The following is a 25,755-nucleotide window of genomic DNA, read 5'->3' as shown; positions in this document are numbered from 1 at the left end:
AGAGAACCGATTGCCTGTGACCTTGGTGGTACAATGTCCCATGGAAGCCAGGGCCCCCATCGCAGGGCTAGGCGTGCAGCTGGTGCAGGAGTTGGAGGAGCTAAAAGAGGGGGGCTGGAACAGATACATACCCAGCTGCTGCCTTCTACCAGAGATGAGTTGCAGATAAGTGACCGCTAATGTAAGCGATAAAATGGTTGCTGTTCCAACCTCGACCCCACAAATCCCCCACGAGAACATTTCTTGTGGCCCACCCTAACCAGAAGCGTACAGGGAGGGGAATGCTGGGAAATGTCATTTAACCTGACCAAGTGGACACATTGCAGAGCCACCTCACAGGGTGTTTTCAAAGGCCGTTTAATCTCCCCATTGGCAGGAGCTCACCGACTCACCAACCTCCCTTAAAGCAACACCTCACTGAAGCAAGCATTGGAAGTCCCTCCCAACAGCCCCCAAAAAAGCGTGAGTCTCATGCGAAGAAAGCAGATTCCTTCCAGTTAGTGTGATTTGGCCTTAATTCTTCCAGAACAAGAATCTTGTCAGTATTGCTCGGGAGCCTGGCTGCATTCCGAGAGCAATTCCATTAGGTCTTGGCAACCCGTCTCTCCCCTGATGTAAGAGCGGAGGAGGAGGCTGCAGTTAAGACACCACAACAGAAAAAGGGGTCTTGTGCCAGAAGGGGTTGGGGCAGCAGATGGAGAGCACTGAGGGCACAGCTGGAGAGATTTCTGGACGTCTTTTCCAAGTCTGAGATTCAGTGTTCTGTCCCCTGGAGATCTCCACAGACTCCAGTCTTAAGAATTACCTTTTCCTTTCATATTTGAATAAAAATAGCTTGAGTCCCCATCCTTAACTTGGAAGAAGCTCAGCATTCTCCCCACCATATCAACATCAACACATTCCTTGGGGCCATTGTTTTCCATGATGGTATTCAGCATGTCATGGACTCAGCTAAAAGACTGCATTTCCCAATTTCTTTTTGCAGATAGAGGTGGCCAATCGGAAGTAAGTAGAAGTCTTTGGGAAGGGATCCTGGGATCCCCTTTTTAAAAGAATGAAACTCACCTGGTGGTGCCTTCTCCCCTCCACACCTTTTTCTTGTCTTCTTGCTTTTTTCCTCTGGAACATGACATGATGGCAGAGGCTCCTGCAGCCATTTTGTGATCTTGAGGATTAGAGCCACATGCTAAGGATGGCAGAGCAGTAAGTCAGTGCTATTCCCTTATGACACCAAGGAACCCCTTCTCCAGCCTCGGACTACACACTTCATAGTTCTGTTATGTGAGGGAGAAACAAAACACCTTGTTGAAGCCACTGCTGTTTCTGGCTTATGTCCCTTGACACCGAATACAGTTTCTGCTTCCAGAATTCTTGGTATGTGAGATAATTACTTTCCTCTGTGGCAATACCCAGTTCCCTCACTATAAGAAGATTGTAGTTTCTTGCCCTCTTGAACTCAAACGTGGCTGTGTGATTTGTTCTGGCCGATGCAATGTGAGCAGGAATGATGTGTGTGTCCCTTCTGGCAGAGGCAACAGGAGGCAGCGTGTGTCTCACCTTCTTCTCTCTTCTTTCTGTCACTGATGACCGGGGACGTTTCTGATGGTGGCTTCTCCATCAGCTTAGGGCACATCACTGCTCCCAGCTGATCCATGGTGAGCATGAGGTGTGAGTGCAAACACACCTTTGCCATGGTAAGCCACTGAGATTTTGAGATTATTCCTGTCAATTTCCAGCAAAAATGGGTTGGCCTGATTTCGGGAATGAAGAGCTGACAAGCTTTTTGGAAAGGCTCGTGGAGTGGGCTCAGGGCTAAGACTTTGCAAATGATTCCCAAAACCTGACTCTAAGGAAAAATTTGCCTCCACTCCTATGCGCTGCTTGTTTACACTTATACTATCACCACACCAAGCAATTCTCTGTCACCCCAGCGGGGTGTCCTACAATTCAGTTCAATTCTGACACAAACCAGAGTGAACACAGACCCCACAGGTGAAGGGCTCGGTCCCATGAGACAGCCCCTCCCCCCACATCTGACGCCAATGGCTGGTAAGTCCCAGGTTACCCACAACTTCTGTCAAATGTGACTATAAATTGGGAGTTCCCATGATTTCCTCACCTTGGATTTGATTATTTACCAGAACACTCATAGAACTCAGGGAAACACTTATGTTTACCAGTTTATTATATCATGGAGGCTATGATGAAGAATACAGATGGACAGCCAGGTCAAGAACTACACAGGGCGAGGTCTGGGAGAATCCTGAGCATGGGAGCTTCCGTCCCCCATGCAGTTGGGTGTGTCACCACCTTGCCAGCACGTGGCTATGTTCACCAAGCAGGTTGCTCTCTGAACCCTATAATTTGGGGATTTTTATGGAGGCTTCATCATGGAGGCATGATTGACCATTAACTCAACTTCCAGCCCCTCTCCCTCCTCCAGAGGATGGCGGCGGGACTGGAAGTTTCAAGCTTCTGATCATAACTTGGCCTTTCTGGTGATCAGAACCATCTAGAAGCTTACCATCCCTTGCCTCATTAGAACAAAAGATGCTCCTATCACCCAGGAAGTTCCTGGGGTTGTAGGAGCTCTGTGCCAGGAACTGGGAGCAAAACCCAATATACATATTTCCTATAATTTCACAATAACTGAACCAACCCCCTTGGGGAGCTTCTCCTTCCACCTCAGTTGTGAGGCCCTCCCTGTCCATGGCACCTTCGGAATCCTGATCCAGGACCCAGAGGTCATCACCACCCAAGACACAACTGCCTTTTTGTTTTCAATCTTTTTTGTGCTTGGGCTTGAGGTATAACTTACATGTATTAAAGCACAGGAAACTAAGTGTACAATTCAGCCAGTTCTGGCCGATTAAGACATTCACGTAACCTGTGCCACCATCATGGCACAGAACATTCCAGTCCTTCCAGAAAGTTCCCTCATGCCTCTCCTCAGTCGACGCCCCGCCCGCAAAGGAGGGCCACCACAATAGTGGTAAAGGCAACTATTATTCTGACTTATATCACCATCACTTCATCTTGCTTACTCCAGAACTTCACATAAGTGGTAGTAGACAGTCTGTGCACTTTGGTATCTGGCTCCTTTCACTCAGACTAATGCTTTTTGCAATTCCTCCATGTTGAGTGGTATCCCATCACAACATATGCCAGTTTGTATCCACTCACGTGCGTGTGTGTGTATGTGTGTGTGTGTGTATAATATATATATGAATGACATGCCCTCCTGATGGGTTAGGCATCTGATTAGCAACTGGTAGATGCCAATCAAAAATATTTTTAGAATATAAATATTGTATATATACAATACATATGTATATATGTATATATTCCACACTATACATTTCACATATATAATATACATGTATTATACATGTCTATGCATATACGTAATACATACCACACATGCACATGCTATATATCACATAGAACACGTTTGTTTTCAATGGATTTATCCTATTTCTTTTTTATTTGAGACAGAGTGAGCTCAAGCGGGGGGAGGAGCAGAGGGGGAGGGAGAAGGAGGAGGAAAGAACCTCAAGCAGACTCTGCGCTGAGCATGGAGCCCTACACGGCACTGGATCTCACGACCCTGAGATCATGACCTGAGCTGAAACCAAGAGTTGGATGCTTAACCAACTGAGCCACCCAGGTGCCCCTCACTGGATTTATCCTGATGGCTACTTTCTACTTACATGAAGCAGTACTGGTTTTCCACATACGATTGTTCCTTTTAAAATAAATGTATTATGTTAAAAAGGGAGGTGATCGGGGCACCTGGGTGGCTCAGTCGGTTAAGCATCTGCCTTCGGCTCAGGTCGTGATCCCAGGGTCCTGGGATCGAGCCCCACATCGGGCTCCCTGCTCCACGGGGAAGAAGCGGGAAGCCTGCTTCTCCCTCTCCCACTCCCCCTGCTTGTGCTCCCTCTCTCGCTGTCTCTCTCTCTGTCAAATAAATAAATAAAGTCTTAAAAAAAAAAAAAAAGGGAGGGCACCTGGGTGGCTCAGATGGTTGGGTGTCTGCCTTTGGCTCAGGTCATGATCCCAGAGTCCTGGAATCGAGTCCCGCATCAGGCTCCCTGCTCCGGGGGAGCCTGCTTCTCCCTCTGCCTCTCTCTCTCTCTGTCTCTCATGAATAAATAAATAAAATCTTTAAAAAAAAAAGGGAGGTGATCTCTTGAAAAAGCGAATAATAATACGGGTGGGATGAAAACATGCCAACAAGTGAGAAGAGTATATAAAGAGTCAGATTATTTGGGATATACTCTGATATTTTTCTTTTCTATTCTATTACTTCTTTTTTTTTTTCTCTTTTTTATGCTACTCACAGCCCACGAAACTGATTTCATAACCCATGACTAGGCTCTGACCCGAGGTCCATGAACTCTTGTTATGGAAGCCCGTGTGAACAGGACCTTGTCCCTGTATTTTGTCATGATGGCACTTACGCTGGGGGAGCGACCTCTGCCCCGGGCCCCATGCTTCAGAGGGCCTACTCTGGCCTTATCCGGTGGAGCCCCTCTCCGGGGCCTTCAGGACATGCCCACCAGAGCCTGCACCCCTTCTGGACCCTGCTCTGGGTCCCTGGGACCCTGGAATTCCCCGCCCAAACGGCTCTGGGGCCTCCTCCCCAGGGCCTGCGTGGCCTTCTTGGTGGGCATCCCCCCTCCACAGAGAGGTGGCCCAGAGGCAGTCTTTTGTGGCAGGGGGTGTGGGTGGAGTTTGGATGGGCAGGCTGGGGTGTCCACACTCGTGTGTGGGGCCCCTCACAGTGACGGGAGGATCTGGCGTGTAAAGAAAAGTAGGCCCCCGTGGGCCCAGGACCTCCATTTGTGCTTGGCCAGTTACGAATACTACCTACCAAGGTGAGTAGGTACACCACGTGGACACCAGGCCAGGGGTCTCACACTGCTAGGGGCCGAATCCAGCGCAGACGCTCCCACCGGCCAGAGTGCCCCGTGGCCTGCCCTCCCGTCCCTCCTGCCTCACACCAGCCAGGCCATGTTATCTGGATTCCCTGCCTTGGCTTTTGAGTCTGTGACCCTCTCCCTTCAGTCCTCAGGGGAGCCGTCCTCAGTGCCAGCCCCTTTCTTGCACTCCCCAGTCATGAATGATCAGAGACCATGGGCAAGGACCACAGTGCTTTACTTTTCATCTGAACAGAATGGGTGACTTGGGGGGCAGTGCCCAGGGAGCCGGGCAGCCCTCTGGCTGGGCAGGGTGGGGAGGGGAGGGGCTGTGGGCCGTAAGCCCCGGCTCTGGCTCCATCAGGGTCTTCCCTCTCAGGCTGGGCTTTACTGACTATTCTGTAGGCTCCACGAGGGGAGAGAAGTGGCTGGGCGCGGTGAGCTGGTAGGGACTCAGTCTTGGGGTGCCCATTGATTGGGTTGCCGGCCCCTACTTCTGATGGTCTCACCTGTTACGATTCCGGCATAACTGGGGTAACCGCCTACACTTGCCACCTGTGGGTGAAGGAAAACGTTCGGTCATGAGTTGGAACAATATTGATTACTGAATGTGCTCTGGGTGCTGGGGGTCAAGGCCCACCAGCCCTGCCCTTCGGAAAGCTCCAAGGAAACCCCAAGCCAGAGATGAGAAACACATGGAAGAAGAGCTAGTGCGACGGCCCCCAAGCCTCTCACACACAGAGAGGAGCTTGAAAACCCATCCAAGCTTGTGTGTGATTCGTTCATTCAGCAAATATTTACTGTGCACCTACTATGTGCCAGGCTCTGACCTCGGCACTGGGAGCACAGCCAGGGACAGGAATGAATAAAATCCCTGCCCTGGTAGAGCTTTCTCGTCGGGGAGACCGACAATGAGCAGAATGACTGAATCAAGTGTAGGGACAGTGATATCAGATGGTGATGTGTGCTCAAAAGAAAACAAAGCCAGGAGGGAGGCAGGGAGCCCCAGGGGCCGGGGGCATCCCCATGGTGATGACTAGAGGGGCCTCATTGAAGGAGGTGAGGGGGGAGCCACGTGGACATCTCGAGGAAGGGTGTTCCAGACAGAGGGAATGGCCAGTGTAAAGGCCCTGAGATAGGAGGAGACAGGTGGGCTTAATGGACAACAGGGGGGTCAGGGGGCCGGACTGAAGGGAATGGAGGGGTGGGATTTCAGAAGACAAGTGTCCTGGCTGCCACCACTGCCTCCTCTCCTCTTTCTATTCCCCACCGGGCTCACAGGGCTCCAGCCACCCTAGCCTCTTCCTGTGGTTATTGCAACACGCTCAGCTCATTCCTGCCTCTGGGGCTTTGTACTTGCTGCTCCCTTTACCTGTTTTTTAAATCGTCTTTCTCATCATCAAGCATCAGGCCTGATTTTATCTCTTTAGAGGGACTGTCTCTCCCCATCCCTCTTGGCTTATTATTCTGCTTTCTTTTCCTTCTGGCAATTACCTCTCTCAGTGTCCACTCTGCTCATTAATGCACTTACCTGTTTACTGTCATTCCCCCCTCCCCACTGGATGTGAGCTCCCCGAGGGCAGGGACCAGGGCACAGGGTGGGCACAGAGTAGGTGCCTACAAATGACTCTCACCAGAACAACTGATGGCCCAGGAGCTAACTTTCAGGCTCTGCCCTCACACACACCTGGGTCCAGTCCTTCCCTGATTTTTAGGTGCTGTGTGACCTTGGGCAAACCCCTCAGTTCTCTGAGCCTCACTTTTCCCACGGTGGGGGGAGGGGGGTGCCGACGGGGCCCCAGCACAGGGTCAGGATCAATAAACAATAGAAGCAGTGTTCCTCGAGCCCCTGGATTCGGTGTGGGGCAGGAGGCACTAGCGATCTCTCCTCACCGCTCTTAGTGTGCTGCCTCCCACCTTAGACCAAAGAAAAGATGTGGCTGTGTGTATTTTCCTGATGGGGAAGTTGGGCAAGAGAGGGAATAAAATCTGGTGTAAGCTATATGACTTCACTGAGAGCTTGCAAACTGGTGGCCTGCGTGTTTTAGTTCACCTGCAGCATTTAAAAAACTGTTTGAAAAATTTGTTTTTCTGTTCGTTATTCCCTCTTTGCCCCCATTCCCCGTACAACGTTGGGCTCCGTGCAATGCTGCCCCCCCCCCCCCACCGCAAGAGACTGCATCCCCTGGCCCCTCGCCTTCTAACTGGCAGGGAGGCTGTGGTCAGAGAGAGAGGATTAGGTATGTGATCCCCTCAACCCCTGCTCCCTCCTGGTGGGCTTACTGGGGGGCAGGGGCTGGAAACCTCTCCCCAGAGCCAAAGCTTAAGCCAGTGGCCCCCACCTACAGTTCTGTCTCCCACCAGCCCCTGGCACCACCACTCCCTCCTGTCACCCCTCCAAGCTGTGGGGACACGGCTCCCCGTTGCTGTGCCATCCTGCTGTGACCAGAAGAACCACCCAGCTGAGCCCAGCCCACATTTCCAAAGGGCACAATTGAGCCCTAAGTAAATGGTGATCATTTTGAGCCGCTGATTTCCGGCGTGGTTTATATGAACCTGTAGCTAATATGCTTCATTTAAAACAACTCTGCCTGAGGAGGGGGGGCTTCAAGAACTGATCCCGTGAGTCAAAGTACAAGCCAAGGCCTCCTCCCTCCCAGGCTTGGTGCCTCCCCCAGCTCCGATTCTCACTCGTGAGGATGACAATGCCTGTGATGAACAGCACAGCTGCGACCAGCAGCCCCCGCTTCCGGAGAGTGTTCTCATCTGCAGAGAGAAAAACGACAGAGTATGGCAAGAGTTGCCTCTCTCCCTCCCTCTTCCCACATCCTCCCATGGGTAACTTACCATAGGAGAAGGGGTTTTCCTCACTGGAACCTGGGGGAACAGACAGGGAGCAAGTCAGAGTTCAGCAAAAACTGTGGAGTGAAGTAGTGAATGGTGGAGTCAGGAAGGGAGGGACTTGGGTCTCTGACTTGGGACACTTAGGACCAAAGTCTCATATGACACATCATGTGGCTTCCACCACCCCTATACCTCAGCTTCTCACTGCCCTGCTCACCAGATGCTCCAGCCCCGCTGGCCACCCTGCTGGTGGCCATGCCAGGCCCCTCTCACCTCAGGGCCTTTGCACTGGCTGCTGCCTCTGCCTGGAACACCCCTGCCCAGACATCCACACAATTCCCCCTCAGCTCCTTTTCAGGGCGCTCTCCCTGGCCCTTTATGGAAAATACTCTCCAGTCACTTCTGCCCCTAATGCTGCTTTATTTCTCTTGATAGCAGCTTTAAACCACCTGATACATAATTCTTATAATTATTATTTATTATCTCTATGCCCCACTAGAATGTCTGCTCCATGAGAGAAGAGATTTTCGTCTGCCTTGTTCACTGCTATATCTCTGGCACCTAGAACATAGTAGGTGCTCGTGAATATGTTTTGAATGAAGGAATTCTCTATGTGACCTGTGGACATATCATTTCCACCGGTTCAGTGGGCTTAGCTGGGGGGGAAGTGGACGATAAGACCACAAGGGGACAGATCAAGGTGTCCTGGAGACAGAGCTCCCTGCTCACCCCCAAACTGATCTCAGATGCATGAGTAAGGCAGCTGAGACCAGAAGAACCACTCAGCTGAGCTCAGATGAAACTTCCAAATTGCAGCCTTGGGAGTTAAATAAACGGTTGTCATTTTAAGCCACCGAGCATCAGGGTGGTTTGCACGCTGCAATCATTCATGGATTCGTTTGTCTATCCAGACATTTCTTGGGTATCTACCTTATACCACCACCAGTCTCTTCCAGCCTTGAACTCACGTATCCACCCAACACATGTTTACAGAGGACTATTTCATGCTGGGCAGGGTTCCAGGTGCTAGAAATACAGAGTGAAGAGGAAATAGCCAGTTTCCAGTCTGGGAAGGGAGTTACTGACCAGTTGGCCCGAGGACAGGGTCCGGCCTGACGCCTTTGCCTGGAGCCTGCTTCTTGGAGAGCGTGGTGCCTTTAGTGGGTTTGGCAGAGGACGTGGCTAGAAGGTGGCAGAGGGAGGAAGTGAGTCGTGGAGGAGACAAGGGATGACCACGTCTCGGGAATGTCTGTACCCAGGAGACACTCTCCTCCACATCTACACACTCAGTAGGCAGGCTTGGCAAGCCCCCCACTCCTACCCCGGGGACAGCAAGGAATGGCAGGTATGGAAATACTGAATGAGCCTGCACTCCCAGGTTAAGACCAGCTGTCCCAGCCCCCCCTCCCCCTCCCCCAGGGCTGCCTCGTAATCAGGGAAGCAATGGATAGTATCCTTCTGAGCCAGGCAGGGGCACCTCCAGAACACGGGCCCAGCACCAGGATTGAGAGAGAGCGAGAGCATGAGCAGGGCAGAGGGAGAGGGAGAAGCAGGGAGCCCGCCTGACGCAGGGCTCGATCTCAGGACCCTGGGATCATGACCTGAGCCAAAGGCAGCCGCTTAACAGACTGAGCCACCCAGGCGCCCCAGCACCTCACTTCTTAAGTATGAACTGACAGGCGAGGATCACGAGATGTTCGGGAAAGCTTTGGTCAAGGGAAGGCTCAATCCAGACCAGCAGCAAGGACAGACGTGCGGAGACCACAGAGAATGTAAAGGCCAGCCTCGGTGCTGCGGAGTGCTCAGGCACGCCAGTGCTAGAGAGCCTGGGCTCAGATTCTGGTTCTGCCGCTTTGGGCTGTGCGGCCTAGGGCCGGCAGAGTAACCTCTCTGGGCCCCGGTTGCTTTCCTGTAAAATGAGGTTTCTACAGTTCCTACCAGGCAGGGTGGCTGTGAGCAGTGAATGAGTGAGGGCGGGAAAGCTTAGCACAGGGCCTGGCAGGGAGCAAACTCTCTGCAAATGTTGGCTGTCGCTGTTACCCCATAGCTGCAGCTGGTTCTCACCCCTCCCTCCTGGGACCAGCTTCCCCTTTCTTTGGGGGGCCTGCTCCCGCTTTCCCCAGTCCATCTGGTTCTATTGTAACACAGGCCACAAGGGGGAGCATGTGACCCAGGCTCCTTCTTCCCTGGGACCTTCCACATTCCAAGTAGACATTCGGAGGGGCAGCTAGGTGAAGTCTGAGAGCTCTGAGCTTGCAGATGACAGGAACCATTTCTTTACCAGGCGGAAAACAAGATCCAGCACAAGAGAAACAAAGATGAAGGAGGGAGAGAGGCGCTGGGGGCGTTCGTGCTCAGGCTCTGAGTGAGCCGGGGGCTCGGAGGTGCCTTTTACCTCTTGGCTCCATGGCCCCCTCAGCCCGGCTGAATTTCTGTCCCATATAATCAGGAACATGATATCATAACACAGAGTAACTTGGGTCAACACGGACTCACAGCAAGTGAATCTGGAGATGTGAGAATGTTTTCTCAATTGGGAAGTGTGGACACAGTCACTATACCCCCCCACCTCCCCTTTTGTGGAAAATAGAAAAATTCTCTTCTCCAAGACACTGTATTTCCATCTGTGGTAAAATTGTTTTAATAGACAGGCTCTGTCAGAATTAGATGCTTTACCGCCATCACTGGAAAACTATAACGATTATAAAAATCCACAAGGGGAATGACATGGCCTTAGAGGTGATGCTCTTGTGCAGTGCCCAGTCTGCACCACTGTGCATACATGTCAGCCTGGGAATGGCTCAAGCTACAGTATTTTCCAGTAGGGGCAGCTCCTCAAATATGGGTCAGACAGGCATTGGAGCCCACCTGCTGCCTTTACCTCGGCTCAGCTGCCTTTACCACGTCTCTGAAATGTTAACTACTCACTGGTCCTGAGGGGAACTACCTCTTCCCTGACTCTGGGCCTTTGTAGTTCAGACAGGGCTGACCCTGCTCCCCAGCCCCAGAGTGGGCACAAGACTCGGGCCTAACCAGTCAGAGCATCCATTTCCCTGACTCCCTTTGGCCAGACATGGGTATGTGACCCCAGCTGGGCCAGTGAGAGTCACTTCTATGCCTTGGGCTAGACATGAGAAAGAGATGGGCTCTATCTGCTAGGTTTGTGACCTAAATAGAACTATGGGACTATCTTTGACACCAAGAGGGGAAAAGCCACTTGAGAACTTGAGAACGTAGACAACAGAGCTGAGAGAGAGCAAGTCAGTTATGATGACAGTGTTGTGGCACCTTGATCCAGCTGTTCCTGAAATCGCATATCTGGACTTTACAGAACACATATAGCCAATAAATCTATTTTATTTTTAGTTGCATTTGCAGTATTTTGCAACTGAAAAGCTCCTCCTCTAACATGAAGAGGTACACAAAGGAAACACCTACACCCACATTTCCAGGTACCAGCCCTATAAAGCAACCTGAACAAAAGAGAGTCCCATGTCCATCAGGTTTGGAAAATGAGGCATACTAGGAGCTCCTATAGGGGATGCTTACTGCAAATAAGCATTAATAAGACTCCAAAAAGAAATGTGTTTAACTTTAACTCAGAGTTTCCCAAATACCTTTGACCGCAAATCAAAACAGAGTTTTTTGAAAATGTATTAACAATTCCCCAAACGGGTGCTCTGAGAAATGTACTTGGGGAACTGCTGACCCAGATAGAGAATTAAACAAAATTTGTATGTTGCCCTTCTAGTCCCAGGCCCTACCTTCTGGGCTGCTCTTGACGGTCTTCGGATCTGTTGCTAGAAGCACATGCAGTCCCGTCGGTTGCGGAGACTGGGTCTCCTCCATTTTCGGGGTCTGGATCTCCTCCTCCTGCTCCCGTGTGGTTCCTACTCAGGTCAGATGAGCGAGGGAAGGGGGAACAATGAGTGAATCGCATCACTGGGGGGCTACTCCCCATCCAGCGCCAGCAGTGGGGGCCTCTCAGAGACAAGGGGAGAGAACAGAATGGGGATCGACCAAGGGATTTCATCTTGCCTATGATATCTGCATGACTTCCCAGCACAATGTGGGCATGTACTATGGTATCATTAAATATTCATGGGGAAAATCGGGGAGCACGTTTTGAATTATCTTATACTCCAAGAAACAGTTCAAAACTGGTTTGAAAACTCAAAAACGGCAAAAGATACCGAGATTAAAGGAAGGAAGGAGTGGCCTTGGCACATGGGGAGTTGCTGCGGTGTTTGCAAAGGTCTATTCCTTGAGCTGGGTGCCGGTTACACAGGGGTTCAATTTAGAATAATCTGCTTTAGTTCTACGTTTATGGGCTCTGTACATTTCAATATGCATATTATTTTTCATGATTTCAAAAGATTTGTTTCTAAAGAAGTGGAGGTGGGTGGCTGGCTGCCCCACCACAAAGTAAGCCAGAGGATTCAGAGCTGGGGGACTGAAGTGAGTAAGCAAGGACCCGGAGTGTCAGAGGAAGAGAGGGAGCGTGTCTGCCCCAGGCCCAGGCTCCCGCCCCCTCCCCCTGCCTCACTCACCACCAGTCTGCAGGGTTGTCTGAGCAGTGGACTGGGGTTCTGGGTAGACTGCGTCTGGAGTCCGGAAACAGGGAGAGAAGAGAGAGAAGATGTGGAGAAGGTCCATGGGTGGAGGAACGGGGTGGTGGTGGGATTTCCGTAGCAACTCAATTTTGATATAATTAAAATGACTTAATTAACCAAGCCATTTGCTAACGGCCCAACTGCCATGCCTGCATCTTTCCTCCCACAGATGCGCATCCCCCTACTCAGAATCCATCCACCTCTGGTAAGACGCCCTGGAGCTTTCTTTATGAACTACCCTTCCCTGAGTCCACCTCATTCAGTGAGGCTGGCATCAGCCTTGTTGGAGGTTGAACCTGAGACTGGGGTCTGGCCAATCAGCTTTGGCCTGTGGCCACAATGATCCCAGCTCTCTGTTGGACTTGTCACCTGAGCCTGGTCAGGGACGCTCTGTTGTGGGACTATTGCTGGATTGGGGAAGGGGAAATCCGCTTTCCTCTGGCTTCTTAGCAGGGAGGATGGAAGCCTCAGGTCTCGAGGGGCCATCTTGGCCCCATAAAAGGAGAGTCTAGTCAACACAAGAAAGATAGAACCGGGAGATCGAGACAGGTTCCTGATAGCATCATTTGAGCACCTAGACCGAGCCATGCCTGAAGGCCTATCACCAGACTTTCCGATTGCACAAACCCAAAATTCCTGAGTGGTCTGAGCTTGAGATTTTTTGTGGCTGTTGTTATTTGCAGTGACAGGATCTTGATAGAGCCAGCCCTCTTTCCTCACCTGGGGCCGGCGTCAGGGCATGAACTGGGTCTGCTGGAGAAACGGATGTGGCCTCCTTCAATATATGTCCTGGGAAATCAAGGGCTAGGAGTCAGAGAGGAGCCTCTGGTCCCCCTTCTCTCACCAAAACCCCACCTTGCCCTCCCCTCTGAAGCTGTGGGTGGTAGCTCAGGACATGCTGGTGGAAGCACCAGACAGACAAACACTTGATTGGGGTATCCGTCCATGGTCCTGGAAGTGTTTTAAGAAATGCTGAGGCCCAGCATCCTTCCTCCAGCCCCCCGCCCTGCCCATCCTTGTGGGATAGAAGAGGCGATTTAGCCTAGTGAACCCACGTCCTAAAGTCAGCCGGGGCTGTGGTCTCAAATTCTGCTTCCAACGACTTCCTCACTATGTGACCTGGAGCGGGTGAACTCTGAGCCTCAGCTGTCTCATCTGCAAAGTGGAGATACTAACTGAATCTGCTTCTCAGAGCCATGGAGAGGGCGAAAGGACACGACAGAGGAAAGGGTCTCCCCCACTCCCTGATACGCAGTCAGCGCTGGATACAGCCACTGCTCCCGCCCTGGCCCAGCCTCCTCGGCTCTGGCCTGGACACCCCTCCCTGGGCTCCCTGCCTTCATCCCTGCCCCCTGCAGTCTGCTCCCCTCCTGCAGCCAAGGGGAGCCTGTGAACCCCTGAGTCAGGTCAAGGCCCTGCTGGTGCAGAGCCCCCTCCTTGCTCCTAATACAAGCCAAAGTACTCATGGGGCCCCCCCACTCCCCCGTCCATCTGGTTTCCTGTCACCCCTTTTAGCTCTCCTCTTCCCGCCCCGCCCTTGTTCACCCCAGCCCAGACACGGGGCCTCCCTGCTCTTCCTCATACCCACTGGACAGCACTCATCCCCCAGATACCTGCTTGGCTCATTCCTTCATCTCCTTCAAGTGTCTGCCCAAATGTCACCTTCTAGTGAGGTCTTCCCTGGCCACCCCGTCTAAACAATCCTCATTACGCTGCTCTGTTTTTCTCCATAGCACTTACCACCTCCTAGCATACCATATAACTTACTGATGGATTGTTTATTGCCTGTCTTTCCCAACTAGAATGTGAGCTCCTGTTTTATGCATTGCCGTTTCCCCAGTGCATAGAATAAGATCTGGCACATAGTAGCTGCTCAGTGAATACTTGGTGAATGATTGAAAGAATACGTAAAAACCATTTTATCAAAGACAAATGGGGCAGCTTCAGTGGAGGTTATGTCCCGGGTTCTGAAGGCAAGAAAGATGGTCATATCCCAGCCTCACTACTCACTAGCCTCTGGCACAGGGCACTTTCTTTGCTGAGCCTCAGTATCCTCATCCATAAAACGGGCATGACCATACGTATAACGGAGTAGAGCTTAAGTCGAAATGAGTTCACATATGCACCACCTGCCATGTAGAAAGCACCTGCAAATGCCCACCATGGGCACTGCCTTCAGGAAACCCTGCCCAGGCAGGGGTGAGACACCTCCAACTCTTGGACTGGCCCCAGCTCACCCCCTTTGCTTACTCGTGTATCACCCGGGTATCCAGGGAGCTGCTTTGCTGGGAGCCTAGGGTTCCTGGCTGCTCAGTAGAAAATTGACACCCATCTCCCCGCCAAATTAAACTCAGTGAGTTCTTCTTGGAGCTGAAATGGAGGATGCTCAGCAGGACAGGCTCTGGCCAGACTCATTGGAAGCGGCCACCCAGGGGCGAGGTGTTCCAAAGAGGGTGTAACCCTGGCCCCCTCATCAAGACCCCACTTCCTGGTGCTGGCTCAGTAGGAGGGTGAAGACACAGGGCAGGGCATCCAAATCCACAGGTGCCCACCCACCCACCAGGGCACTCCAGGTGAGTCACTCTTGGGAAGAGTGGGCATAAGGGCCGGCCTTACCTTTGGTGGGGAGAATCAGGCCAACAATGGTGAGCAGACACAGGCGACCAGAGGGCGACATCTATGGGGCGAGCCGGAGCTGGGATCAGCCATGATGTCACTGAGGCAGGCCCCCGGGCAGCACCCCCCCCCACACACACCAGCCCCCTCTGGGGATCTTGCAGCCCCTTCTTTACCCAGAGCAAGCACCTCTGGCTTCAAGGACCCCCTGCCTGGGCTGACAGCTGGTTTCCAGGGCAGAGGGAGGGTTCTAGAAGTGGAGGGAGGTCCCCGGCAACCACCCCCTTCTTCCATCGCTGCAGGCCCCCAGAGAAAACAAGAAGCATCAGACCAAATGGGGCTTCCAGCAGCAGTCACTGCACAGGGACACCCCTGGAGCTGAGAAGAACTTACCCCACCAAGACTGTACAGGGCACAGGAGTAGATCAGGGGGCCTGGTGCCTCCCTCCGGGGCTGTCCCCAGAGGCGAGGAGTCAGCAAGGAGGGGAAAGAGGAAGAATGAGTAATGTGCTCCTGATCTCAGAGGAAAAAGTGAGCTGGTGTTAGGGGCCTCGCCGCCTCAGGACAATAGAGCAGGATGCTGGGCACCTCTAGGACACCCGGCCCGAAAACGATAGCGGAGAGCTGGGGAGACTGAGGCAGGAGGAAGAGGCGCCCGCAGCCCACCGCAGTGCCCAAGAGCAGGCGGGGAGACGTGAGCATGAGTGGGGGGCCGAGAGGCACCGACCGAAGAGAGCAGTCCTCCAGGCACCTGAGCCCGGCCCCTGGGCAGAGGGGAGGCGGGCGCCGGCGGATCGCAGGCGAGACTTACGTCAGAGCCGGGGGGTCCCAAGCCGGCAGCCTCGTGGACAGAGGGCAGCGGCGGCGGCTGCGTCCTGGCGGAGGGTGTGGCCAGGGGAGAGCTGGCGGGCGGGGACCGAGACGGGCTCAGTCATTTCCTCTCGGGTTTCCTGGCTTCAGAGCCCGCGGTGGGAGCAGGAGGGGGAGACGCTGAGGGCGATGGGGGGCAGGGGTGAGAGGCCGGTTAGTGGCCTCCACCCACCCGCTGGGGGAGCGAGGCGGGGGAGATCGCCCGCAGGTCTTGGTGGGTGCGGCTCCTTTGGGGAGGCGGGGGAGCGGGGGCGGGGTGTCTACTCTGGGGTCCCGGCTGGGCGCGGGGGGGGGGGGGGGGGGGGGAGCAGCGGGGAAGAGACGGGAAGGGGCAACTGGGGAGGGGGCGTTGAGCAGGGGAGGGGAAACTCCCGGTCTCTGAGACAGGCGGTGACCACTGGGGCGCTGGGGGAGGGGAGGAAGACAGAGGGGGCGAGTCTGGGGATGGGAGAGAGAGAGCTCCCCCAAGGTTCGGTTTTGCCCTCTCCCCCGTTTTGTCCCCACAGATGAGAACTCACAGACAGAACAGGGGAAAAAACCAAATGCACATTTATTAAGCTCAAGACACAGACTCCAAGGGTGCAGGGAAACCGATCTTCGGAGGGGAGACGGGGAGGTGCAGGGGAGCAGTACGTGGGGATTCTGGGGGGCTGGGGCTGGACTCCCGGACCCCAGGAGCTGGAGGCCTGAGTCCCTGGATCCGGGATGCAGACGGGCTCTTTCGGGGGGTCGTCATTGCCAAGGCCTGGGGAGGGGCAGCGGGGTGCAGCGGCACCAGCCTCGGGTGGGTGGGACGGCTCATTCGGGGGAGCGCTCCCCGGCGCAAGGCTGGGGTCCCCACCGCCTCCACCCGGTCCTCAGGCTTCCGCACTCAGGCAGGGACAGCAGTGGAGGTGCCCGGGGCTGGTTTTACACGCCGCCACCTCCAGGGGCTGGGGACCAGGGGGGGCGGGTGGAGAGAAAGAGAGACGGAGCGTCAGCCACCTGCTGCACCTGTGCAAGCAGCCCCTCCCACAGCCAGTGCGCCCCCGCCCCCCTCTTCCCACGGAAGCCAGACCCGCAGGAACTGTCACCCTTGAGCTAACACTGGGAAATGACTTGCCTCCCCACACCCTGATCCGTTTAGGGACACCTGTGTGGCTTTTGTCCTGCCCCACAGGACACTGTTATGGAGAGGAACACACTTGTGATGAAGCTGGAGACCCCTGGCCCAACTTGGGCCTTTCTGGGGTGTCCCCCTGGAGTCTCCATCCCCGTCATGTGTCCCCAGCCTCCTCCTACACCCCCATCCCAGGCCCACACCTGTCTCCCCAACATTTGGACACAGCCGGAATTCCCCTGTTTCGCACCCACTTGGGACCATCACTCAACTGGAGTGGGTCACAGTCCTGGGCATATTCTGAGACCTTGCCCCAGGTGCTAGCCCCCCCCCAGCCATCCACAAAGTCATCCACAAACCCCCATTAGGGTTTTTAAATCTCATGAAAAGAACATGAAACAAAACACATCAAATTCTACACCAAATCCCCCCAAGCATTGAGTACCCCAAGGCCCACTTTTTAGTTCTGAGACCTTTTATGAGAGGCAGAGAGATCCCCATTTCTGATTTGTGTAAGTCCCTGGAAAGAATGAAGTCCCACTAAAAACAGGTCAAGATATTTTTACATAATTTGAATTAACACCCCCAAGGAGTCACAATCTTTCATCTACAGTTTATTCCCTCCTACAACGTAATCTCTGTCCATCTTCCTTCACCCCTCCTTCACCCCTTCACCCTTTCCTTCACCCCTCTCTCCCCACCCCTGCCCCCCCACACCCCTACCCGCTCACACTCCCCCACCCCTCACCCCTTCACACCCCCACCCCCTTCACACCGTTCACTCCCTCCCACCCCTCATACCCCTCACCTCTCCATGCCTGCCACCCCCTCCTCCCCACCCCTCACTCCCTCCACACTCTCCACCCTTCCACCCTTTACCCCCCAACACACACCCTCCATCCTCTTCACGCGTCATCCTTTGCCTGTATTTTCCATCGTCATGCTCCTTACATCCCTGTGTTCTCTTCTCCAAAATCAATTTTTTAAAGCTGTATCCTCTAAGTCTCTCCTTTTGTTATTTTGATACAATTATTCAAAAAACCTTCCCTCCTTTCCTCCCTCCCCCCTTCTTCCCTTCTCTCCCTCCCTCCCTCCCTCCCTTTTTCTTTCTTTTTCCTTTTTTTAAGTACTCTCTACACCCAACGTGGGGCTCGAACTCACAACCCTGAGATCAAGCGTCACAAGCTCCCCCCACTGAGCCAGCCGGGCACCCGTCTCTTTGATTTTTCTTGATCATTTCATCCTCCGTCTTCCCACCTGGGCAATAAGGTCTGGAAAATATCCCATCTTCCTGCCTCCTGTAGTGCTCAGCTCTGCCCCCCTTTGAACTGTGCCCCCCCTCTCTTTACGGACTTGTGGCTTTCTCCCCTGGGGAATTAGTTCAACCTTGCTTTCCCGGAGCTTCTCCACTTGTTTCTGGGAAGCTTCCGCGGACTTTTTAGGACATTTCCCACATCCCACTGACTCTCTGTGGGTTAACCTCTTCCATCGGTGGGGCCTCAGCTCCCACTGCAGTTCCCCTGGTCCATTCGTGGGTGGCATCGTTCTACGGGACACCCAGTGCGGCCCCCCTTCCCCTTCTTGCCCCCATCCCTCCTCCTCCCAGAACCACACCCTTCCTCATCCTCACCTGAGGAGGGAAGCTCCGACTTACAGGATTTGCATGTTGGACTGTGGAAGCGACGGATCAGAGAGAAAAGCATCAAGAAATCCAATTAGCCACAGGCTTCATGAGAAAGATGTGGGCGGACCCTGGGGCCCTTCTGTTGGGGAAATACCCCTGCACCCCAGGCTGCTCCCGCCCCTCTCCTCTCTCTCCCTACTGCTGCCAGACCTCTCAGACCTGGAGTCCGCCTTCCTGCACTTCACCTTCTTGCCTGTTAGGAGAGAGAGAGACACAACGAGACAGGACATAAGGGTCTGGACAGAAGCCAGCAGGGAAACCGTAGGTGCCCAGGGACCCCGAAGCAGCCCTCTTTGAGGCGCTTTGGAGCCTAGAAAAAGGGTCACACTTACTGATGATGATGAGGATGCCCAGCAGGAACAATATAGTGGCCAGAGTCATGCCCACCGTCTGCACAGTGTCGTAGTCTGGGGGAGATAATGGGGGACATCAACGTGGGTAACACCTCAGCCCTCCCTGGCTTCGAGGTTGCCCAGCCAGAGGCCCGGAGCCCAGGGATGCTGCGGGCCGTGCCGGGGGCTCCCCCAGTGGGCTAGTATGAGGATGGACAGCAGGAGCTTGGGAGCTCCCTTGACCTCTTTACCCTCCACCCTTCCCACCATGCTCTGTATATACGTAAAACCATCCTCTACATCATAGATACATATATCGCACCTCCTTTTACTGCCTCCCCCTGGTCCTGTCTACCATTGTCACCTGTCTGAACTATCGCAGCAAGCAACATGCTCTGTGGTGTCCCTGCACCCCAGTCACAGGGATCCTGCTAACACCCAAGTCAGATCAGAGTCCCCAAACTTGGAGGACCCCACTTCACCCTGGCTTCCATTGCATTCCAAGGAAAAGCTGAAGACCTCACCACAGCCCACCCAGCCCTGCATCACCTGGTCCCTGTTCCTTCTCAGACCTCACCCCACTCCATTTTCTGCCTCAGTCCCCTACTCCGGGCACACTGGTCTCTCTGCCATTCCTGGAGCAGATCAGGTATGGTCCTACCTCAGGACCTTTGCATTTGCTGTGCCCTCTGCCTGAAAGGTCCCCACACCTCCCCCCCCCCCCCGCCACCAATTTTCCTTCCTTACCAATTTCTGGGCTTTAGTCACATGTCAGTGAAACCTTCTCTGAAACCTTGTCTATTTAGAATTTCCCATCCTCTCCTCAACATTTACAATCTTATTCTTGCCTGTATTTTCCTTCATAAGAAGCATTCTTGTCTAATATGCCACAGTAAATACCCTTGAACAACACGCAGGGCCCCTTAGATGCAGATTTTTTCCCCCAATAAATACAGTACAGCACTGTAAATGTATTTTCTCTTCCTTATGATTTTTTTTTTTTAAGCAAGCTCTACTCCCAGCTTGGGGCTTGAACTCACGACCCCGAGATCAAGAGTCACGCTCTATTGACTGAGTCAGCCAGGTGCCCCTCTTCCTTATGATTTTCTTAATAACATTCTTTTCTCTAGTTTCCTTCATTGCCAGAATACAGTACATAATACACATAATATACAAAATACGTGTTAATCAACTGTGTATGTCATTGGTAAAGCTTCTAGTCAATAGTAGGCTATTGGTAGTTAAGTTCTGGGGGAGTCAAAAGTTATATGTGGATTTTCAACTGCATGGGGGGGTCGGCACAACCCTAATTCCCAAGTTGTTCAAGGGCCGATTGTATTTATTGAAATACGAATTTATAGGGCACGAACTCGGTACCAGCAGTGTCCAGGCCTCTGCCTCAGGGAATTGACTTTCATATTGTGATAAAGCACGGAACGAAATAAAATGAAACATCTGGCCATGTGACTATGACTGGTTGTATCTGTGGCTCCTGTTGGCAGAGAGTCAGGAAGGGCCTCTCCTAACAGAGCAGTCGGTATTTGCTCTGAGCCCTGAAGAAGGAAAAGGAGACTTAGTCAGCTGTGTGGAGAGCTAGACGAGGAGTATTCCTAGCAGAGGAAACAGCACATGCAAAGGCCCTGGGGTGGGAAAGAATTTGGTATATTGTAGGAAAAGTATGAGTGAGCAAAGGGAGAGAGCAGAGGAGTGTTTAGAGAGGGAACCCAGGCCAGGTCTGCTAGACGCGGGGGTTATTTCTTTAAACTTCAGTGCTGTGGGGATGATTTAATGGCATCACCCAAGTAAATCTTTCCCATAAGCTTCATAGGTAGAGACTAATACTATCCCTTATTTACAGAAGAGGAAAAGTTGCTTGCTCAAGGCCACACAGCTAGTGAGGGGATAAGCCAGGATTCGAATCCAGGCAGCATGGCCTCAGAGTTGTATGCTTCTCTGATGACCACAATGTGCCAGCCCAGAGTCCTGATGAAGCCTGAAGGAGGTCCAAAGAGGGTAACCCACCCCTCCCAAATCCGATTCTGCCCTCTATGAGTCCAGCCGATGTAAACTGAATCTGCACGGTCACATGGCCAGTGGCCCAGCAGGTACCATGTTGCCAGGGCTGAAGCCATTTCAGCAATAACCTGTGGGGACTTGCAACCACCCCTTTATCCAGCCCCAGGGTACCCTCATCAGAATCTGCCACTCACCATAGTAAAATGGGTCAGGTTCCTGAGGAACTGTGGCAAGGAAGGCAGGAAAAGAGAGAGAGGGAAAAAAAAATATTTCAACACTGGGTTTCTTAACATTTTTGAGACTCCAGATGGGGCCACTGGCCCAGTGCTTTCTGGGTAGAAATCAGATAAAGACGCCCCTTGATCTGAATGATAGAGCCTCATGCATGGCAGGACACAAGGCTTGAAAAGTGGAGCATAGGCTGGATTCCAGCCCCCACTCACACCTTTCATTAGTACCTTCCCTCGTTCAGTGCACAACCTACCAAACTATACACGGCAGTCCTGGAACTAGCCCCGTGTGGAAGTTTGAGGCAAGCTATGGACTCATTTCCTGAAAAACACATACACCTTCCTATTTGCATCTGATGCTGGGGTTAACAGACTCCAATCCCACTGGGAAGCTGCTGAGTGTATCCACTTCCCCCGAATACTCCCTAAAACTTCTCAGTCATCTGATAGCTCCCAAAAAAGTCAGGCACTGTGGCTACTATTCTCATCCACTCGCTCCTGCCACCGAATCCAATGCAGAGGAGCTGTCCTATAATATACTCTATATTATATTACATATAATATATACTTTATGACTTATTTGTAAGACATCATCAATTTTAAGATTCAAAATTGACTTCATAATAGCTTTCTCAGTGTGTGTATATATGTTGAATATGTATGGAACTCTACCATATGAAACATACCCATCCATTAGAAGACTCACCCCAATTTCAGAAATGTTAATGTGTGGATAAAATGTGTGTGTGTGTGTGTGTGTGTGTGTGTTTACTTTTCCCCATCCCCCACCTCCCTGTCCCAAACCATAATTCCCCTTCAGGAGCCCATCCTGATGGCTCCCTAATTCCCGACAGCTCTCAGTACATTCTGTCTTGTCTAGAGCCGAATTCGGCAAAGCGTGCACCACTAGCCAAGGAGCACCAGGGCTGCGAGGGCAAAGCCTCTGCCTGTGAGGACTAATGCACTGTCATTAATGTTCTGGAGGCTCAGGGAAGGATGGCAGCTGGCTTGAGGTGGGGGGAGACCACGTGACTAATTCTGGCCAATGAACTGTGAGTGGAAGCCTCATGTGACTTGCAGGCTGGAGCATTTAAGGGTTCTTACAAGAGCTCCCTTTTGCCTGTTGGCCTGAGGACATGAAGTTTTCTTTGGCGAGCAGAGACCCCCGGCTGACCTGAGATGGAGGTATCGTGTAAGTGAGACTTCAACCTCGGTTGTCAGAAGCCGCTGAGATTTTTGATACTATTTGTTACCACAGCACACTCTAGCCTAAACTGACTGATTCAGGTGGCACCCAGGCAAGACTCGAAATAGCACCGTTTCTCGTAGTGTGTAAGTTCGTCCTCCTCAGTTTCCTGTCCTGTCTTCAAGGAGGAAGTCGTAGGTCGGTGCGGAGGTGTCTTTAACACCTTCCACCTTGCTAAGCTCCCTCTTTTCCCGCGAGAACACTGTCCTTGGGCTCACAGCCTTCAGCAGTGATAGCTCTGTAGAATTTTGTGACATTATTTGGTTTTCTCCTTTATTTATTTATCTAACCAGCATTTGATAGCACTGACTCCATGCCAGGCTCTGTTCTAAGCACTTCACAGGCGTTAACACACCTCCATCCACACAGCCGCTCCCTCATACAGGGGCTGTCTGCATCCTCATTCCACAGAAAAGGACACTGAGGCCCAGAAACGTGGAGTCACTTGTTTAAGATCATGTTCATACTTGCCTTGAAGGCAAAAATAAAGAGAGAGAGAGAGGAATTTTCCTTTTGTGATGGTCATATAAAATGAAGCTAATTAAGTTTTTCAAAAAGCTAATCCTTTAAAGGCAAAATGCTAAATACGAGTGTGGGGAACATCTGGCTAAGGCAAAAATCATACTCGAAAACGTCAAGATGGGGAAACGTTATTTTAGGGTCATACGTGCTGTCTTAGCTCCTCCACCAGATGGGGAGGAAATTTCTTTGATTCCTCTGCCATTAATCCTGACATTTGTAAAAGTCTTTCAAAGAAGTTTTCTAGAATGAATGAAAGAAAGAAATGAATAAATGAATGGGCGAGTGAGTGAATGAATGAATGAAGGAGAGCCCCTGCTAGGCTGCAGGAAGCTGCATCAGAGGTGGAGCGGTTGGATTATCCTACTTTGTCTCCTGTGTTTCCAAGCACCCTGCCTTCCCAAACCATCAGGAGCCCACTGGGTGAGCACCTGCTCCAGAATCCTCTTTGGTTCTACCCTGGGTTCCTCGGGCTGTATGCAGAAGTCCCTCTTCTGGTCCCTGCTGCCCCAGGAATCTGGTTCCTCGGGGCGAGGCTGGGCTAAGGGTGGAGCCAGGAGGCAAGAGAAGTGTGCACCACTCCTGGCCAGTTGCCAGGGAGATATCAGGAAGGAGGTGGTTGCTATGGCAACTGGGGCATCTTAAGAGGTGAAGAGAGTAATGGGTTTGGGCACCCTAGGCTGGGTGGGGTCCTGGGGGTTAGGTGTCTAATTCCGGGGCCAATCTTGACTCCCTTGGCTCCCTTTGTACCTCCCATTGTTGCACCTGCAGGGCTGGCTTCTGGCCAAGCCGAGGGTCCTTCTCAAGGATAGGGACCTGGGCCTGGTTGTGCTCCTGCATCCCCTTTCTGTTTGCCCCCATCGCTCCCTCCTGCTTTCTGACTGGGTGGGAGAGCCTTCATCTCCCTCCCCTGTGCTTCCCCCCCCCGCGCCCCCCAGAATCCATTAATCAGTTTAAGTGGTGCAACACATAACATGCTCTTCCTTCCCACCCCCCCCCGGGGTTTCCCAAGACCTGCGGTCCCCTCTTCTGCTTTGACTGGGGAAAAGGTGGGGGGGTGGGGCTGAGGCGTCTGTCCTCCCACCTCTGCCCATCTGCTGCCATCGATCCTGTTAACCACCATCTCTGCGAAAAGAAGCCCTGGGCTCCTGCCAGGCCCGCTGGCTCAGCCCTGCCCCCTCTCCCTAGGGTGGCTTCCAGCCTCTGCAGCCCCCCCCCCCCCCCGCCCTGCTTCAAATTCTGCAGATATGGCTCAGTGCAGCAGCCCCTGCTTGCCCGGAAAGGGGGCAGGGAAGGGAGATCGGATGGAATTAGGGTTCCCTTCACCACCAGGGGCTCCTGAGCGCCACTGGCCTATCCCCTCTGGCCCTGCTCTCAGTGCTGGAAACCCCACCCCCACCCCCATCAGAGCATTCTTCCCCCGTTCCTCTGCAGAGGCAGGCTCAAGAAAGGGGGCTGTTAGGGGGCAGTGAGTGTTTAAGTGGGCTCATAACTGGGTTGAGGGGTGTGAAATGTAAATCGCCATGTGGCTGGATGGGGGTGAAGAAGGGACATCTGTGTGCACACCCGAGTGCACCTCCTGGACCAAATAACACCCCTGCATGTGGGCTGGGAACGAGGGTCCTGCCATCCATTCCTGCCCAAGGGGGGTTCACTGCAGTGGCTTGGCCCCACCCGCTATCTCTCTCCCAAGCTGTGGGTCCATCTCTCTCTCTCTCTCCTCCTCACTCCTCCTCTGTGAATTTCTCTATGCCTGTCTCTTTGTCTCTGATTTTCTCTCTTTCTCTGCATCTCTTTCTGTTGCTCTCCGCCTTCCCCTTCACTCTCAATCTCTTGCAGCCTCATATCTGTCTTCTCCCCGGGTCTCCCTCTGGGTCTCTGGCTCTGGATCTCCTGCCTCTCTTGCTCTCTCTCTTTCAGGCTCTCAGTCAATTTTTCACATTCCTTTCCATCTCCCTCTCTCTTCTGTCTCCTTCCATCTCTCTCTCACTTCCTCCAGCTCTGTCCCCACTCTCTCTCCGTCCTGCTCCCTCCTTCCCGCGGAACCTGCCTGTCAGGGATTTCAGGAGACACCCACCATAGGAGCCAGCGCTGGGAAAGAGAGGGATATGCCCCCCTTCCCTTTGCCCCCCCTCGGAAACCCTGAAATTTGCGAGAGCCCCTATGGTCGCAGACCCACCCGTTCCCACCCTCGAAGCCAAGGCTCTTCGCGTCCGCTACCGCCGCTGTGCAGGACCAGCCGCCCGGTTGCCATAGCTACCGGTCCGCGCATCCTTTCTCCCGGGACTGCCGCTCTCCAACCGCGGGTCCCGCACAGGAACGACACCACCGGGAGGGGGTGTCCAAGAGGCCTGGAGGGGCGCCAAGGGGTGCACTGCAGGGGCCTCCGCCCATGGAAGGAACAGACATCCCCTTCCCCATTCCCTTCCCTTTTCAATACTGGAATCTCCCTAGATCCTCTCCCCTAAGCTCTAAGATCCCGGAGCCTCCCTCCCCACCCGCGCGCCCTCTCCCCAGGCAACGCTCACCCTTTGTGGGGGCCTGGGTCGGGGTCGCCATTCCGGGCCGGAGCAGGGGGCGGCTGGATGCCGAGGCGGTGAAGGCTCGGCTGCAGCAGCTGGAAGCGGGACGGACTGATGTCGGGGGGAGATGGGGGGAGCCCTCGTGTGGGGGGGGGCCGTAGCCAATGGGGGCCCGGAGAGCCCGCCCCCGTCCCGGCCACCCCCGCCCCCGCCCCCGCCCACTGCCGACGTCCCCGCCCCTT

General features: G+C 53.2%; 2 protein-coding genes across 2 annotated transcripts; both read right to left on the bottom strand.

The window, feature by feature from the left end:
- Positions 1-5,142: 5,142 nt before the first annotated feature.
- FXYD5 (FXYD domain containing ion transport regulator 5) lies at positions 5,143-15,930 on the bottom strand. The gene is given in 10 exon segments (XM_027617943.1): positions 5,143-5,477; positions 7,614-7,688; positions 7,770-7,799; positions 8,853-8,948; positions 11,531-11,656; positions 12,317-12,370; positions 13,100-13,168; positions 14,996-15,056; positions 15,807-15,818; positions 15,820-15,930. Coding segments are annotated over 10 exon segments (684 nt in total). The 3' UTR covers positions 5,143-5,427.
- Positions 15,931-16,390: 460 nt separating this feature from the next.
- On the bottom strand, positions 16,391-25,656 carry FXYD7 (FXYD domain containing ion transport regulator 7). Its single transcript, XM_027617948.1, is given in 7 exon segments — positions 16,391-16,760; positions 16,763-16,797; positions 18,595-18,635; positions 18,808-18,841; positions 18,981-19,055; positions 21,191-21,220; positions 25,520-25,656. Coding segments are annotated over 7 exon segments (582 nt in total). The 5' UTR covers positions 25,551-25,656; the 3' UTR covers positions 16,391-16,424.
- Positions 25,657-25,755: the final 99 nt, after the last annotated feature.

The sequence above is a fragment of the Zalophus californianus genome, chromosome 17 (genome assembly GCF_009762305.2).
Source record: "Zalophus californianus isolate mZalCal1 chromosome 17, mZalCal1.pri.v2, whole genome shotgun sequence".
Taxonomy (NCBI): domain Eukaryota; kingdom Metazoa; phylum Chordata; class Mammalia; order Carnivora; family Otariidae; genus Zalophus; species Zalophus californianus.
Note: the sequence above shows the minus strand (reverse complement) of the source record. Positions and strands in the feature narration are given on the sequence as shown.